The 17,066-nt window shown below is 39.4% G+C and overlaps 1 protein-coding gene across 1 annotated transcript in view; it reads left to right on the forward strand.

Annotated features, from left to right (window-relative positions):
• Positions 1-11,783, forward strand: part of MCOLN2 (mucolipin TRP cation channel 2) — an 80,857-nt gene extending 69,074 nt beyond the window's left edge. The window contains exons 12-14 of the mRNA XM_074221777.1: positions 3,048-3,254; positions 5,093-5,214; positions 10,823-11,783. Of these exons, the coding sequence (XP_074077878.1) occupies positions 3,048-3,254; positions 5,093-5,214; positions 10,823-10,859 (366 nt within the window). The 3' untranslated portion in view covers positions 10,860-11,783. The remainder of the gene's footprint in view (positions 1-3,047; positions 3,255-5,092; positions 5,215-10,822) is intronic.
• The last annotated feature ends 5,283 nt before the right edge of the window (positions 11,784-17,066 follow it).

Raw genomic sequence — 17,066 nt, forward strand, 5'->3', positions numbered from 1 at the left:
TGTCATTCATTAGTCTCATCACCCTGTAGCTGGGGAGGATGGATGTTGGGCTCGTGGATGTGGTCCGTTCTTTCAGGAAGCATCCCTTGGGACCATGCCATTCTCCTGAGTAGTTATAGATTATAAGAAGTAGTTCTCACCTCCCCAAAGCATGTCAGACAGGACCTTGTCTCCTCTATCAAATTTTGTATATTGAAAAAAGGAAAAAAACCCCAAATCTACTTGTTATCATGAGACCTCCCCCCTGCTCCCCCCCCAGTACAAGGAAATTGGCTGAGGAAATTGGTTCCCACTCCCAGCTCCTTCTGCTGTCAGCGTGAGATCCCTAGGTAACAGTGCATGAAATGACAGAGAGTGGGGGCCAGTCGTTTGTGACTTATTGGGGCTTTGCTCTCCATAGCCGATAGGTGGGGTGAGATAAGTCTTAAACACACACAGGGGATGGGAGGCTTCATGAGTATAAATCTCTTTAATGTTTTCCAATTTAACTGTGCCTTAATTAATGCGGAAGAAACAGGAGGAATGAATTTGATAGCGACCTCCATTCCAGTCCAATCAGTGCCCTTTTCCTGCTATTTACCAGACAAGTCTTGGATGCTTGCAATTCTGGACATTCTATAAAGCCTAGAATTTTCTTGAGTTTTGCAATTAGGAACACTAATTGGCTCGATCCTAATGGAGTTCCGGGAAATAAACATGACTTATTGATGGAGCTGTCCAGTGATGATTGACAACTACAGAAAACTGTTTTAAATTCACTGGCTCTGGGCCCATGGTGGGAATGGAAATGATTTACTCTGTAAGCTCTGACCTTTTAACTGTTAAATAAAAATTTGCACATTGTTAAATGACTTGCTTACTGGTGCATTCCCGTGTGCGTGTGTGTGTGTGTGTGTGTGTGTGTGTGTGTGTGTGTGTGTGTGTGTTTCTTTAACATTGCCCTCTGGCTTGTTAACAGAAGTCCTGGTTAGCTTGGCTGGTTGGAGTTGTTAATGAGGTACATGTCTTGGGTCTGATCCCTCTGTGGGAAGAGTTTGTTTTTCCCTCTTTCATGGTGTCGGACTACCCTAACCCTAACTAGCTAAGTCACAAAATGCCTCTGAGTGTAATAGCCAGGACTTTGTATCCCCCTGAGGTTCCTAGCCTAGAATCTAGGATTCAGATGACTTCTCTATTCATTGGTAGCTAGAAAAATACAGATCCATCAGTGTTACTTCCCTACAACTCAAGGGCCAGGGATCTTTAGCTTTCTATACAAAAGGTAGAGGTGAGATAGAATGAGACAGAGAAAGATCCAAAATGTGTGTAAAAATCCTAGGATACAACCAATGTTTGTGTGTTATGGGGAGGCGGGTAAAAGTAAGAAGGCTGGCCAAGAAGAGCTCTCTTATTTTTTTAGGAGCAGAATGCACTTTACATGGTTTCCCTTGGATCTTACATAGGATTTACCCTCGCACTGCTTGAGTCCCAAGGATTTCCGGCACACCTGCTTTAGCTATTTCCCCACACAATTGGATTTGAATTCTCCTTCTTTATTTGTGAATAATGTGATAGAGTAGAAGAGAAGCAATGAGCTTGGATTCAAAGGACTGAGTTAAAATTCAGCTTAGACACTGCTTATGTGACCCTGGGTATGTCACTAACCTCTGTGGACCTTAACTCACCTGTCAAATGAAGGGACCTAGACTAGATGACTTCCAAACTTCCCTCCAGTTCTAAATTTTGTCATCTTACTATTCAGACATCAAAAGACTAGTCTAAATCAAGCATTAAGTATTGAGGCTATTCTTGTTGGACTTCCTTATGCAGGTAAAAGAAATATGAGATGTAGTCCTGACCCCTTCTGTGGCTAACACTCTATTGATTGATGAGATAAAAGGTTATGAAATAATTTAGAAAACAGTTGTTATATATGACTAAATGAAGCAGTACCAAAGAGAGCTGAGAAAGGATACAAAGAAAGCCAGGGAGTACTTTCTAGAGGAGGTAAAGAGAGACTTTGAAAATGGTTAAGATTTGGATGGGCAAAGCAAGAGGGTGGGGCTTGGAAGAAGGGTCTTTTTGTTTTGTTTTTGCAAGGCAACCAAACCGGGGTTGAGTAACTTGCCCAAGGTCACACAGGTAATGATTAAGTGTCTGAGAACAGATTTGAACTCAGGTCCTCCTGACTCCAGGGCTGGTGCTCTATCCACTGCAACACCTGGCTGCCCCAAGAAGGGCTTTTAAGATGGGGATGAGCGGGGAAAGTCATAAGGAGATGGCCCTGATTGAAATTAATAACAGTGTTAAGGGAATTAGAACAAAACGGTCAGGAGGACACAGCAGCGCAATTTTGATACTGCCATGTTAAATTTAATCTTTATTTTTAAAAAAGAAGAGAAGTTTACAGTTTTGTATAGATTTCTTTTTTCTGTATGTTGAAATATTATTGATTCAATGCAATTCATAATCTTTTAAAAGAAATTAAAAAATAAATTTGCATGGTAAATTCATGAATGGATGAATGAATGAATTTGAGTGGGTAAATGTGGGAGGGGACTAGATTATTGACGGGTTTGAAAAGCCAAGCAGAGAAGTCTGGGCTTGTTTATTAACCATTAGAGAGTCATTGCAAGTTTTTAAGTAAGAAAGAGATAACAATGAGAGCAGCATTTTGGGAAGATACCTCATTTGGACTAATAGACTTCCGAAAGGAGAACTGAATTATCTCTCCTAATGGAACCTGATTGTTTTCCTAATAGTGTGATCCTATTTCACTCCGTATCTAGTGTTTTAACCCTTGGGCCTTTGGGCCTATAGATTGTCTTTCCATCAATAACAGCTATCTGAACATCCAGGAAGTACTATCAATGGTTTAGGAAAGGACCCAAGTTGGCATCACCAATCAGAAACATATGCATGGTTGGGTAGCAGCCCATGTGTTTTCATTGCCAGTAGATTTCTGAATTCTTAACGTTTTCAAAAGGAAACTGAGCTATTTTTCCTACTGTGTAAATGGACGTTGGAAATGAAAACTTTTCTTCTTTTCCCTCTCTGTCCCAACCAAGTTTGAAGACCTGAGCACAGTGGCCGAATGCTTGTTTTCTTTGGTGAACGGTGACGACATGTTTGCAACTTTTGCCCAAATCCAACAAAAGAGCATCTTGGTCTGGCTCTTCAGTCGTGTATATTTATATTCCTTCATCAGCCTTTTTATATACATGATTCTCAGTCTCTTCATTGCACTTATTACAGACTCCTATGACACCATTAAGGTAAATTTTTATTTCATCCTAAATCAATTATTCATCCTAAATCATAAATTCAATTCAATTATTCAATTTGTTACCAGGAATTAGTACAGATTTTCTTTTGGAGGGTATTGGTGACTATTGGTTAGGGTGGGGGAATCACAGTTACAGAGTGAGAGTTGAAAGGTTCTTAGAATTCATTTTGTTCAACCCCCTTGTTTAATGGATGATGTAACAAAAACCCCTCTGAAGTGAATCTTCAGAGCAGTAATACTATGCAGTCTCATGTTAAGATCTGAAAAGGAGGTAATGGACTTAAAATTCAAAATAAGATATATATTTTTGGATATGACCAATGTCAAAATTTGTTTTCTGGACTATATATATTTTTTGTGAGAAAATATACACACATGTATGTGTTAAATATATTTCAGATGGGGGCAATGAGAGGGAGAGATAATAAATATTTGTTAAAAAACAATTTAGAGTTGTTTTCAAATAGATTTAGCTCCGCCAAGAGATAGTGATTATCTCTTTCTGGACATTTGCAAAGGCAAAGTGACCACTTGTCAGAAACATAGAATTCTTTCTTGTTCAGGCCTTTAAAAGCCCCTTCCTGGGATTTGAGGATAGACATTATCTTTCAGGTCAAGATCAAGATAGCCTGAAGAGACTCAAGTGTGACATATTAGCTCACTGTTTTTACGGTGATGTTGGTTCAACAGCAGATGGTATGTCTGTGGAAGCTCATTTTTCAGATGATAGACTCACTGTCCACGGAGACTCACTTGATATGTAAAGCCATTGTCAGGAAGAGGGTGGGAGTTCCAAACTCCTCTCCTGCTTAGCCTCCTTTTTACATTTGGTGGAAAGTCAACTTCATTGAGAAACTCTAACCAACAATCATGTGTACAAGGAGATTAATGAATCGTCATCTTCACTTTAGCATCAACTACAATTTGCTTAATAAAAAGAGCGAGAACTTATGTGGGAGATAATAACTACCTACTATAATTCTAGAGAATGAATCTCTGAAGCTGAAATATTCCTACAAGTATTCCAAGCTTAAATATTGATGTGGGCCAGCTTAGAGGCTGACATGATGGTGATAGTGTGGGGGGGGGGGGAGGTACAGGATAGAGACTAATCTACCTTCATTAATCTACCTTCATTAAGTCTTTACAAATACCTTCTACATTCAAGGGACTTCAAATCTCACCTCTGTCAAGTGATAGTAAGAAAAAGTACAGGATTTGAGGCAGATGTGCAGTTGATCCCTTGGGGTGGGAAAATGTTTTGCATAAATAACTCTAGTAAAGGGAAGGAGGGAGGAAAGAGTGGTAGAAGGAAGGGATAGTTGGAAAAATGGAGGAGGGGAAGGAGGAAAAGGAGGGATGGACAGAAAGTTATCTAAACAGCCAAAAGATGGAAGAAGGAGGGAGGAAAGGATGAATAGACTGAAAAAGGTTGGGTGAAAGGATAGGATAGATGAATGGAAGAAAAAAGGAAGGATGGAAGAAAGGCAGGTGGATTAGTATTGGTCTACAGAAAGTTATATTATCCATCCTGATCCGAATACCTTATACCCTTCACTAAAGAAGTACTCCAACTTGCATATATAATTTTAAAGAGTTACCTCCCTGCCTTTCTCTCTTGGATTTTTATTTTCATTTGTATCTTGGTTTCCATGGTGGCCATGCCTTCTCTGTTCCTGTAGTGACAGTTTTAATTCAACTCAGTTAGTATCAGCTCTTGGATCTCTGTTCCTAGTGTGGGAGAACACTATTCTAGCCTGGACTGTTGACAAAGGGAATGATTTCTCACTCTATAAGTAAGGTAACATCATTATGTGCTTTTTAAAGAAATACCAACAGAATGGCTTTCCTCTAACGGATCTTCAGGAATTCCTAAAGGAATGTGGCGGCAGCGAAGAATACCAGAAACGAACCCCCACCCCTGTGACCTTTCTCTGTTGCTGTCAGAGGTAGGTACAGCCATTTCCTTCATTCATAAATGCCCGTTGGTGTTCCCAAAAGACTTTTCTCTTAGTCTAAAGAGTTTGCTCCAAGGTTAAAGTCTTGCTTGGAAAAACAACAAATTCCAGGGAATCTTCACTTTCTTTTCTTGTTAGTCACATTCAAAAATAGTTATTTCTTCTGGTGAGATAGGATTGTGTGGTACTGTATAAACTGTAAAGTTTAATAAGCTCCTATCATGTAACAAGCGCTATATTAAGCTCTGGAAATACAAAGACAAAAATGAAACAGTTCTTGTCCTCAAGGAGTTTATGTTCTGCAGGACAGAAAAAAATGCATAGTTAAATAAATAAAAAATAATAAGCAAAGGGTAGGAATCATACTGGTTCCTGGAGAAATCCAATGTGGAAGTTTCAGGAGGGGGAACATTCCAGGTGTGTGGGTGGGGGGGGGGTGACTTGTATAAAGATACAGAGATCAGAAGTGGAAGGCATTTTTGGTGCAGTAAAAGAAGCTGAATTTGGAGTTAGATGAGCTTAACCCCATTTCTGCTAGTTATCACTTCTGTAACACTATATAAATCCCTTCCACTCTCTGCACCTCAGTTTCCTCATTTGTAAAATGAGAGTGGTGGTCTAGATGTTGGTTTAATTGCTCAGTGGGAAGGTTTGCTTTTTCCATTCCCTGTATTCCCCAGCTAAAGTGAAAATGGACAAGATGACTCCAAAGGTCCGTCCCTTCCTACTATAAACTATTCTTGGCCAAGGTTGAGAACATGAAAATATGTGTCCCTTTCTTAGAGATGTTTCAAAAGACAAGGAAATGGTTTCTCTAAAACTCTAGGACACTTTTTCAACAGTATTAACAGAATATTATTGGATGCCCCTACTAGGAAAGCAGCTCCTCAGGGATGGACGTTGTTTTGTTTGCAAGGTATAAAATTTGAATTGAATAAATGTATTTTGAAATCAAAATTAAGTATTAAAAGGGTTTTATTTTGTTTCAGAGCAAGGGTCCTTAGCCTGGGATTAATGAATTTGATGAGGAAAAATATGTCTTTATTTTTAGCTATTTTCTTCCAATAAGGAATTTTTTTAAAACCATTATTCATTTTTTATTTATATATTTATTTTGTTTTTTCATTTACATGTAAAGATGGCTTTAATGTTAATTTTTTTTAGTTTTTCAAAATTTATTTAAGGCAATGGGGTTAAGAGTGACTTGCCCAAGGTCACATCGCTAGGCAATTATTAAGTGTCTGAAGCTGGGTTTGAACTGAGGTCCTCCTGATTCCAGGACCAGTGCTCTATTCACTGAGCCACTTACCTGTCCCTTAATTTAATTGTTTGTAAGATTTTGAATTCCACATTTTTTCTGCCTCCTTCCTTTCCTATTCTCTCCCTATGATGGTAAGTATACTGTTATAGGTTATATATTAACAATCATGTTTAATATATTTCCATAGCAATCATTTTGTGAAAGAAGAATCAGAACAAAAGGGGAAAAACTATGAGAAAGAAAAACAAAACCAATTTTAAAAAGAGAAAATAGTTTGCTTTGGTCTTCATTCAGATTCCATAGTTTGGTTTGTTTTTGGACACAGATGATATTTTCCATTACAACTTAGAATTGTCTTTGCTCATTGAACTGCTGAGAGGAGCTAAGTCTATTATAGCTGATCATCACAAAAACTATTATTCTGAGGAGCTCATGTAGTTGTTCAGTCATCTTTCAGCTGTGTCCAACTCTTCATGACTCCATTTGTGTGGTTTTGTGAGTGTGTGTGTGTGTGTGTGTGTGTGTGTGTGTGTGTGTGTGTGTGTGTGTGTGACAAGGATCCTAGAGTTGTTTGGCATTTTCTTTTTCAGCTCATTTTCTAGATGAGGAACTAAGGCAAATAGGGATACTTGACTTCCCTAGGGTCACACAATTAGCAAGTGTCTGGAGCCACATTTGAACTCACAAAGACAAGTCTGCCTGACTCCAAGCCCAGTTCTCTATCTATTGCCCTACCTAGCTGTCCTCTGGGAAGCTGACCGCACCAGATTTGGACTGTGACACATAGGAAAAAAGTATAAGAATACTGGTATAGAAGCCAAAAAAATAAAACCAAAACCAAAGCATCAGCTACTGAATCCAGTTGTCTGAAGGTAGAATTAGCAGTGAACTTTTAATTTGGAAATGAGAGAAGAGAGCTTAGAGAATGTAAAGCCAAATCATCCCCCTTTTCACTCTCTTTACAAGTGAGAAGCTTTAGCCAGAAAAGGAGGGCTGATTTAAGAAGATGCTCAGTCAGATCTGCCTAATTGGGAAGGCATCTTTTCCCAGATGACTTCTCAGTATTGTGTTGTATATCTGTTTATTTCAACAACACCCTGTTTATGTCCTGAAGTCAAGCTTATCAGGAGTAAAGGAGCTTGAAGACTAGGTTGAGGCTGAACTCAGTAGCTTCTTAAATATGCTTAGGAGGTAATGGTTTCCTCTTAACTAGGGGCTTTCCAATCTCATATATGTATGTGTATGGGGTGTGTATATATATATATATATTATATATTATATATATAGACATATATGCATAAATTTGTATCAAGTAAAAAAGGGGAGAATGGTGATAGAGTTGCAAAATACTTCCTCTCCCACATCAAAAGACCAAGTTCCTATTTGCTTGAGAAAAATAATCTAAACCACCCCTAGGGGGAAAAAGACAGAAAAATTGAGCTGCTGTTTCAGAACATAGAATGTATTTCTCTGTTAATCAATTCATAGTCTGTCTTGGGATTTGAAATGAGGATATGATTGAGCATTTCCAAAGAATGCCTAGTAAATATGAAATGAGGGCTTCTGAGAAGAGTCGATTTTTAATGACATTTCATCCTCTACGAACATTTAATTGCAGCAGTGAGCTTGGATAAATGCAAATTCATTTTCTTTGATTGGCATTTGGCTCCTGAGTGGGACCCTGTTTGGTGGAGGGCTTTGAGAATTGTGGATCTGTTTGTTATTTGTTTTTCCGCAAAGACAAATACATTAGAGGATGTAGAGGTATGACTCCTGAAAGATAATTGAAATGTCATTGGAATTTGGTTGCTTAGTTTATACCACAAAGGGGCTAGGATTGTGGTGTATTAGAAAAGCAAAGGACTGCTCCATCCGTGAATGTCCCCAATGCCACACATGCTTCTGCAACTGCCCACCCGTGGACAGCTGCATGGTGGCTTCAGGACTTGTTAACAGACTGAACAAGAGTTAAGAAGGAGAAAAGGATGTTAAATCAACAACTAGTGCCTTATGTACACAAAACCCATTGAAATGATATGAAATAGACAGTGGAATAAAGGGTAGATTCAAGATTGAGTCAATGGAAGCGAAAGAGTTGGTAGTGTTATTGGGGAAGAAAGGAAGCTATTAGATGGGTTAATAAAGCTCAATAACCATAAGATCCCAGATCTGGCCTGCTTATGTGTAGGGTGGTGGTGATAGTCAATAAACTTGGATAGGGAAAAACAAGTCTTCATTTTCACTAATTTAAAAAAAAATTATGCATTTGAAAACATAATTCTGAAGGATCCATAGACTTTTTGGGGATACTAAAGGGGTTCTTGACACAAAGATATTTAAGTCTACCTGCTATGTATCAATAAAATTCTAGTTCAGTGCCTTCATTTTAATAATCATGATAATAATTTTAATAATGATGATCATTTATGATAAAGACCACAATAACAGGGGGGGTGATGCTGTGACAAGCACGTGAATTGAATTTGAGTGAGGGGGATGCTGTGCTAAGTCACCAGCCTCACTTTCTCCTCCAGTGACCAGATATGAATCAAAGCAACTGGAGATGGCCCTGGATGAGAAGCATAATTAAATGACTTACCCAAGGTCACCCAGCTAGTAAGTGGCACATTTCTAAGGTCAAATTTGAACTCCTGTCCTCCTGACTCCAAGGTCAGTGCTCTATCCACTGCTCCACCTTGCTACTTCATTTTACAGATGAAGAGACTGAGTTGAATAGAGGTGAATATCTTACATAAGGTCATTCAGAGAATAAGTAGCAGAAATAGAATTCAGATTCAAGACTCTTTATGTAGTTAAGTTTAGCCTTTTTTTTTTTTTACTGTTATTCCCAATGGAAATGGCTGTTGATTTTCAGTTTTAGTTCCTGTTGGGGATATTCTGTGGAAATCAAGGAGCATAAACAAGTTTAAAACTTAACCACCTGATTTGTTCATGTGGCAACAATTGGTTATGGTAGAAACATTTCCCAATGAAAGATTAAATGTGGTTCATGTTTGAATTTTGTAATTACTGGGCAAAGAGAAGAGAAACACACCTAAGATCATAGGATCCAAGAGCAAAAAGGGAGCACTGAGGTCTTTTTTTGTTTTGGCTATTAGATAATAGAAAGGCTGTAAGTTTAAACTCAGAGCTGCAAAAAGGATCAAGATCTTTTTAACAGTGTCAAAAGTAACAGATGTACAGAAGAGGGGAAAACAAATAAAAGAAATCTTTAGTTTAACTTGAAAGATTAACGTGAAATTGGTGACATTACTAAGCTTGATTTCAGTAGAATGAGATGAAAAGCCAGGGGAGGAACAGAAGTAATGGCTTGACTTAGAAAGAGTCGGTCTGCCTTTCAGGGGCTCAATCAACCTCATCAGCCTCAATCAACAAGTGAGTTTTGAGTACCTACCATGCCAGATGTGATACTATCCTGGAGGGAGACAGATTTTAAAAAGAAGGGAAAAAAAAAAGAAAAGAAATAATTCTTTGTCCTCACAAGGCTCTTTTCATTCTTTTGGGGGAAATAATCTCTATGAAAACTTGAGCTCAATCAATTCAACCCAACAAATGTGTATTAAGTTCCAACTGATATATTTAATCCATATATGATGGATTATGATATAAGATATATAAGATATATGATAGTTTCTGTCCTCAAGCAATTTCAATCTACTAGAAGGAAAGCAGCAGGATAATCATGCCACTTGGTGAGTGGGGAAGGTGTCCATTAGGAGGTCAGTAGTAGGAATTAGGGGATGTGAAAAGAGCTGGAGAATGGTTTTACACTATCAAGGCCTGAAAGCATGGCAAAGGAACTTTAACTCCGACCAGGTGGGGGTTTAGGATTCAATAAACAAGGACGTCTTTTATTCTCAGAGACTACTACAAGGTAAGAAAATCAACTCCTTACGCTCTGAACAAAACAAGAACAACAAATGAGCTTAAGAGATGGTTAACCCCCCAAAAGTTCAATTCTTTGGAAGAAGTCTATAACCCGCCCTTAAAACTGTGCATGTTTCTCTTGTAAAAATTATCTGATGAGTTTAGGAGGCAAAGAGGGCTACCCTTCATTCAGATTTAAGTGCTTTCTCTGCAGATCTGCATTGATGGGTGAATTTTCCATACCAGAGTTCCTCCCACAAATGAAATCACAAATCTATCCCTTCTTTCCCCACCTCATCCAAAGAAAAAAAAAACCAAAACAACCAACCCCAACTGATTTATGATGTTGACATATATCTCTAACTATGTGTTCTTGATTCTCTACAATCAGATTTCGGAATCATACTGTTCTATCTTTTTTTTCCCACCGCCTCCCCCTCTCTGTTCCAGGCGAGGAAGTGATGACAATTTGATACTTATTAACTAAGGACCTGCTGGCCAGAGAGAATGGAATGCCAGGCCTCCTTACACCGTGGAAATGCAGGGTGGGACCCGGCTATTGTTGGTGGAACAGTTTCCCAGATTGCAAACAGACAGAGTTTGGACTTCTGTCTATGGAAACAGATGGACTTAATGAACTGCAGAGTGGGAAAGAGAAGTTGCTAATTGCTGTTGTGCATTGGCTGGAGGACCCAGACTCCTTTTATGTGAACTTGGTTTGCAAGGAATAGACCACCCATCTTTCTAGGACCTTAAATACCTTAGGATAGGGACAACTAATTTTTTTTCAGTTTGTTTTATTTATAGGATGAAACATTTGGGGGAGGGGAAGAAACGAGGGAGAGGAAGTAAAATAAATATTTCGTATCTCAAAAAAAGTATACAAGAATGGCGTTAAAACCATGTCCATAGAGACATGTTGCTTGTGGTGGAGATTAATGGGAAGAAAGGCAGTACTTAGGTGTTTTAATGATTCACACACAAGTGAGATTGGTTGTTGGACTCAATCAAAAAGGCCTCAAACTGAAGGCCTGTTAAGTCATTTAAAGTTATGATTTAAAAAAAAATCTTAAAATGAACTAAAGCAATTTATTGTTATTAGATTTCTTGATCCATTTTTCAAAAGTTTTTTTTCCATGTGTTTTTTTTCTACTTCAGTGCTAACTTAGAAATCATAATCTTAATGGGCTGACTCGTGCGTTGGCTGGAGACTGGCTCATTTGAACCCATCCCTACCATTCCGGTTACTTGGTAACTACATATTAACCTAATTGAAGGTCGGGGGAGGAGACACGGTTGTTGCATGGACAGCACGCATTTTAATATAAACCAGTTCCAGATTGAACACCATTAATGTGCTGCTTACTCTTCAAGTTGTAACATGGCGATTTGTTAAATCAATAAATGTATTTTTATGACAATTCATGTATTGCCTTATTGTTTCAATCGAGAACATCAACATTCAAGTAATCAACAGAGTTTAGATAATTCCTTGTCTAAACCAAGGAATTTACATGATCTTTCTCTGGTGAGGTGTGTGTGTGTGTGTGTGTGTGTGTGTGTGTGTGTGTGTGTGTGTGTGTGTGTGTAATTTATTAAATCAACATAAGCGACCACCCAAGGTCACACAGTTAGGCAATTGTTAAGTTTCTGAGACTGGATTTGAACTCAGATCTTCCTGACTCCATACCTCTATAGCTCTATGCAATCTGAGGGGTTAAGAGCTACAGAGATGATGAGCAGTCTCTATCTATTGGTTAAATAAGAGACAGGAAGTCCTGTTTGGAGGTAATCTTTTTTTAAAATTTTTATTAAAGATATTATTTGAGTTTTACAGTTTTCCCCCAATCTTGCTTCCCTCCCCCACCCCCACCCCACAGATAGCACTCCGTCAGTCTTTACTTGGAGGTAATCTTAAATGAGAATGGGTTTGACAGGCAGAAGAATCTAGTCTATGCTAGGAATGATCTTGGGGAGCCCCCAGAAAGCAGGGGCTCTTATAAATGGGGAATCTCAGGATATATTTCTCAGGGTCGGTCCCTGAGTCAAGAGAAGTATTAGACTCTTTCCTTTCTACATCCCTTCCTTTCACAAAATGACTAATATGGAAATATTTGACATGACTACACATAGATAACTATCAGATTGCTTATTGTATTGTGGAAGGGACAAGGGAGGGATAGAATTTGGAATTTATTACTTTAAAGATCAGCAAATGTTAAAAATTGTTTTTTATGTAATTGGGGAAAAAATAAAATATTCTTTTAAAACAATTAAACACAAAGCCTTTCTTCCACACATACATATATATACCCAGAAAAGAATTTCTGGCTCCAGCCCTGAAGGGAGACTCCTTTCTCAGAACTATATGGTCTCCACCAACTCCTTAAAACATAGTCTGCCTCATTTCCATGAAGTGTTAGTAGGGGACAGGCAGGGACGATTGTCTCCTGACTCTGTGCTAGAGGGCAACAGTCTGAGAATAGTTTCTCTGACTCCTTCTCCACCCCAACTCCCTATTCTTGGGATTTATTTTTTTTAAACTTCAACCTTTGCCTTTATACGTTGCTTATATTTTCCTAAGCACTGGAGCAAAGGAGGTGATATTCTTGGAGACCAGGGTCCCTTGAAAGGCAGAGGGTGTCCCTGCCCAGCTTACTTGACTCGAGGAGGGCAGGAGTTTGAATCTAGCCTCAGACACTTGACTCTTATTAGCTGTGAGACCTTGGGCAGGTCACTTAACCCTGATTGCCTCCCATTCAGGGCCATCTTCAGTCGTCCTGTTTCCTATCTGGCCACTGGACCCAGATGACTCTGGAGGAGAAAGTGGGGCTGGTGACTTAGCACAGTTCCTCTTCACTGTAATCCAATTCACTTGCATGTCATGGCATCACCTCTCTGGTGTCATGGCCTTCTTCAAGGATGAAGGACATATATTATCACCTGACCCAGGATTCTGGGAGGGGGGGGTAGAGCTTCAGTGCTCCTGAGCAAGGCCAAGCTGACCCTCTAAGAGCTTCTATTCTGTTGCTTGTATCCACCCTTTATGAATGTGGTCTGGATGACCACCAGACTAGAACAAGGGTGCAAGGGTACTAAGATGACTAAAGAACAGATAAACTAGAAGAAATCACTTTTTTTTTTGGTATCTGGAATGTTGTTGCTTGATGAGAAGCAGATTTAGTTGCAGGAGGACAGCATTTTGTAGTAAATCTTAAGGAAACTCCTGAACAATGTTAAGGGCTTTAGAAGTTGATAGCAGCATTCCCTATTATGTTAGTTTCATTTAAGAACTTGTTTCTCATTCCTTCATTCAAGTAGTACAAAAATTATTATCTATCATGATTAGGATAGTTTCTTTGGAGGTTCATAAATATGATAAAGTGGGAGATGATTGGTTTTTCCTAAAAAGCATCAGGAAGATTTGGAAGAGAGGAGAAAAATAATGAAAGGGTATAAGAATCTGAGAGTAAGATAACATTCTTAGGTAGAATTAGTTGAATGAGTTGAAATTTAAATAGCGAAGGGCAGAGTAAAAGTGGGAAAAGAATTCTCATGGGAATAGATGGTACTAGACCTGGGATTCAATCAATGGGGATATATGGAGCTTATCCTATATCTGGCAATGTACAAGGAGACTGGCTGGTTGGCAAAGCGGATAGAGCACTGGGCTTGGAATCAGGAAGACTCATCTTCCCAGATATAAATCCAGACTCAGACACTTACTAGCTGTGTGAACTTGGGCAAGTCATTGACCCTGTTTGCCTCAGTTTTCTCATCTATTAATTGAACTTTAGAAGCAAATGACAATGCCAAGAAAACCCTCAATGGGGTCAAGGAATGTCTGACACAACTGACATAATTCAACAGCAACACTTACTAATTAGGAGATCATGGGCATGTCATTTAATCTCTCCAAGCCATTTCCTTCATCTGTAAAATGAGAATAATAATAATAATAATAATAATAAAAGTATAGTCCTTTATTTTACCCAGTTGTCGAGAGGTTCAACAAGTATTAAAGTTTGCAAACTTTGAAGCATTCTCTCCACGTCATTTGTTGCTCTTATATTTCTGGGGAAAGGAAGGAAAGTATGGGGAGGAAACAACAGCTTGGTTACTTTCCAAAGTATATGTGAGGGGGAGAGGGAGCGACTAAGGAGAGTATTGTTACAAGAATAACTTCCTCTTACACAATATTATACTTTATATAAATTGCTTTACATACAGTAGTTTTGGGGTGAATGAGGGAAGGCAGAATATGCAACTGAACTTGCTTTTACATAGGACATTCACTTTAGATCTGTCTGGGACCACAATCTGATTCCAATTCCCTATTGTCATAATGCCTTAACATTTTATCACTGACTGTTTTATATCTTCTACTTGTTTCATCTGTGTTAATCTCTTCATAATTGGCATCTAACCTCCTTCAGTACAAAAAGCATATTCTATATTTCAAAATTCCCCTATTTCATCACCTTGGGAAATAACATTTAATCTCTCTGGACTCCAGTTTCCTTACCTGCAAAATGATGGGATTCAACTTAATGAAGCTATTACATCTACACCAGTGCTCAGTTCTGTGATTCAGTGATCAAGCCAGATTTTCAGCTTGATAAATAATTATTTTGAATTATAACTCTTTGGCATCTGTCAAATATTTTTGGACCCTATTATTGATGTCACCTTATTTCTTGATTCCTTCCATATTAGGTCTCTTACGACTTTTTCAGTACTAGGAATTCACCCAGTGTGGCACAAGTGACTTCTTTAGAGCTGGGCCTAACATTGTTCATGGTTGTTTTATACACATACATCTGATATATGTAGACTTCTTTGTTGTACTATGTACATACATTTGAAATATATAGACTTTGGCATATCAAATATGTTGTCTATATAGGTAAGTTCACTAATTCAAGGGATATTTCAGTATCACCTGCATGTGAAATACCAAGCTGGATGCTGGGGGTGGGAGGATGAACATAAAAATTTAGATTAGAGAGTCTCTGCCCTTGTCCAGTTATAGTTTAGTAGAAGCAAAAGACAGAAAGACAGACTACTGTATAAGACAGAATCATAAGGTAAAGGCATTGCAAAAGAAAGAGATACAAGTCAGACATTATTATCTCTCTAAGGAGAGAAGAATGGAAGTGGTGATGGAAGACAGGAATAAGGGAAGGCTCCTGGGAAAAGATGGCATTGGAGTAGAACTTTGAAAAATGAACTAGGTGAAGATGGGGGTGAGAGACTTCTCAGGTCAAGAAAACAGAGAAATGGCAGCATCAAGTTACTGAAAGGTTGTCTTGGGGGAAAGTGTTGCAATTTGATTTGAGTGTAGAATGCAAGGAGGAGATAAGGCAGGAGAGCTTTATTAACTGAAGGCCAGACAAAGAACCTCTACACTCTTGATGAATTTTTGAAGAATTGATTTTTTTTTTGATCCCATGCTGTTAGAAGCAGGTCAGAAAGATAATACTATTACACCTTAAAGTAAAGCTTTCCGTTTGTTTTGTTTTTAAAATGAATGTGGACTATAAATTACATATTCTTTAATCCTCTAAAGATTACTAAAATCTAATTTAGATTATTCAATTCATAGGCGACCTTTCTCATCCTGCACCTCCCCAGAATTAACTTATCCTCTCCTCTGATAATGCACCCTTGAGGTACAGAGGGGAATTTATTGTTCTTTCCCTTTTGTATCTTTGTCATTCTGTTTTTGATTTGCAGAGCTCAGAGAGAACAACTCCTTTTCATTAGTTATTCTTCCGCCTGGATAGTGGGTCACTAAATGGCTTTCTATATCAACTGTTTTTTTTTTTAACTTTTTTCAAGGCAATGGAGTTAAGTAGCTTGCCCAAGGCCACACAGCTAGGGAATTATTAAGTGTGTGAGGCCGCATTTGAACTCAGGGACTCCTGACTCCAGGGCTGGTGCTCTGTCCACTGCACCCCCTAGCTGTCCCTATACTAACTGTTAAAAAATAAAAAGCCTGGAAAATAGTGACTTTTCTTACTTCAATGACTTCTCAGCCAGCAGAGCAGAAAGGGTAGAATGTAAGCTTGGGTGGTTATTTTGTGAAGAACTTTAACATTGGGTTCCCCCATGCCCTTCTCTTCCCCCTCACCCCTATCCCCCCACTTTAGGTCTTCCTTGCTGCTTCTCTTAAGTTCTCAGGTTATAGGTTGCGCTTGAGGGGAGGGGATGTTTGAAAACCAGCAGACGTCCAGGGTCTGGGAAGATATTCCAAGGAAAAGTGCTGGAACCTTGCGGAGGACACAGGCCCACGGAAGCTTTGGTGTTAGGCTGCGCTCCCGAGTTTGTGAGCGTTGTCCCAGCACCTACCTCCCCGGTGTGACTGCGGGTCGGGGCTGTTGTTTCCTTCGGCGCTTGTCACTTTAGACCTGGGCTCTTTACTACGGGGACAACAGGGGATACCCCGGCCCCAAGACAGAAATAAGTGTGGCTGCAAGCCCTCGGGGAAGGGGGTGGGGTACGCAGCTGGAGCACCCCAGCGGCTGCCCCCGCGGTGCCCGCTGGCACTGCCCAGCCTCCTCCTAGGGGGTGGGAGTTCTTTCTAACCCGTGGGAACCGCCTAGACGCGCCCGGGCGCCGGGCCAGCCTAGGAGCCGGGGCGGGGCGGGCCGGGGAGGGGCAGGGAGCCCGGCCCAGCCCCTTCTCAACTTTT

This window comes from Macrotis lagotis, chromosome 2 (assembly GCF_037893015.1).
Source record: "Macrotis lagotis isolate mMagLag1 chromosome 2, bilby.v1.9.chrom.fasta, whole genome shotgun sequence".
NCBI lineage: Eukaryota > Metazoa > Chordata > Mammalia > Peramelemorphia > Peramelidae > Macrotis > Macrotis lagotis.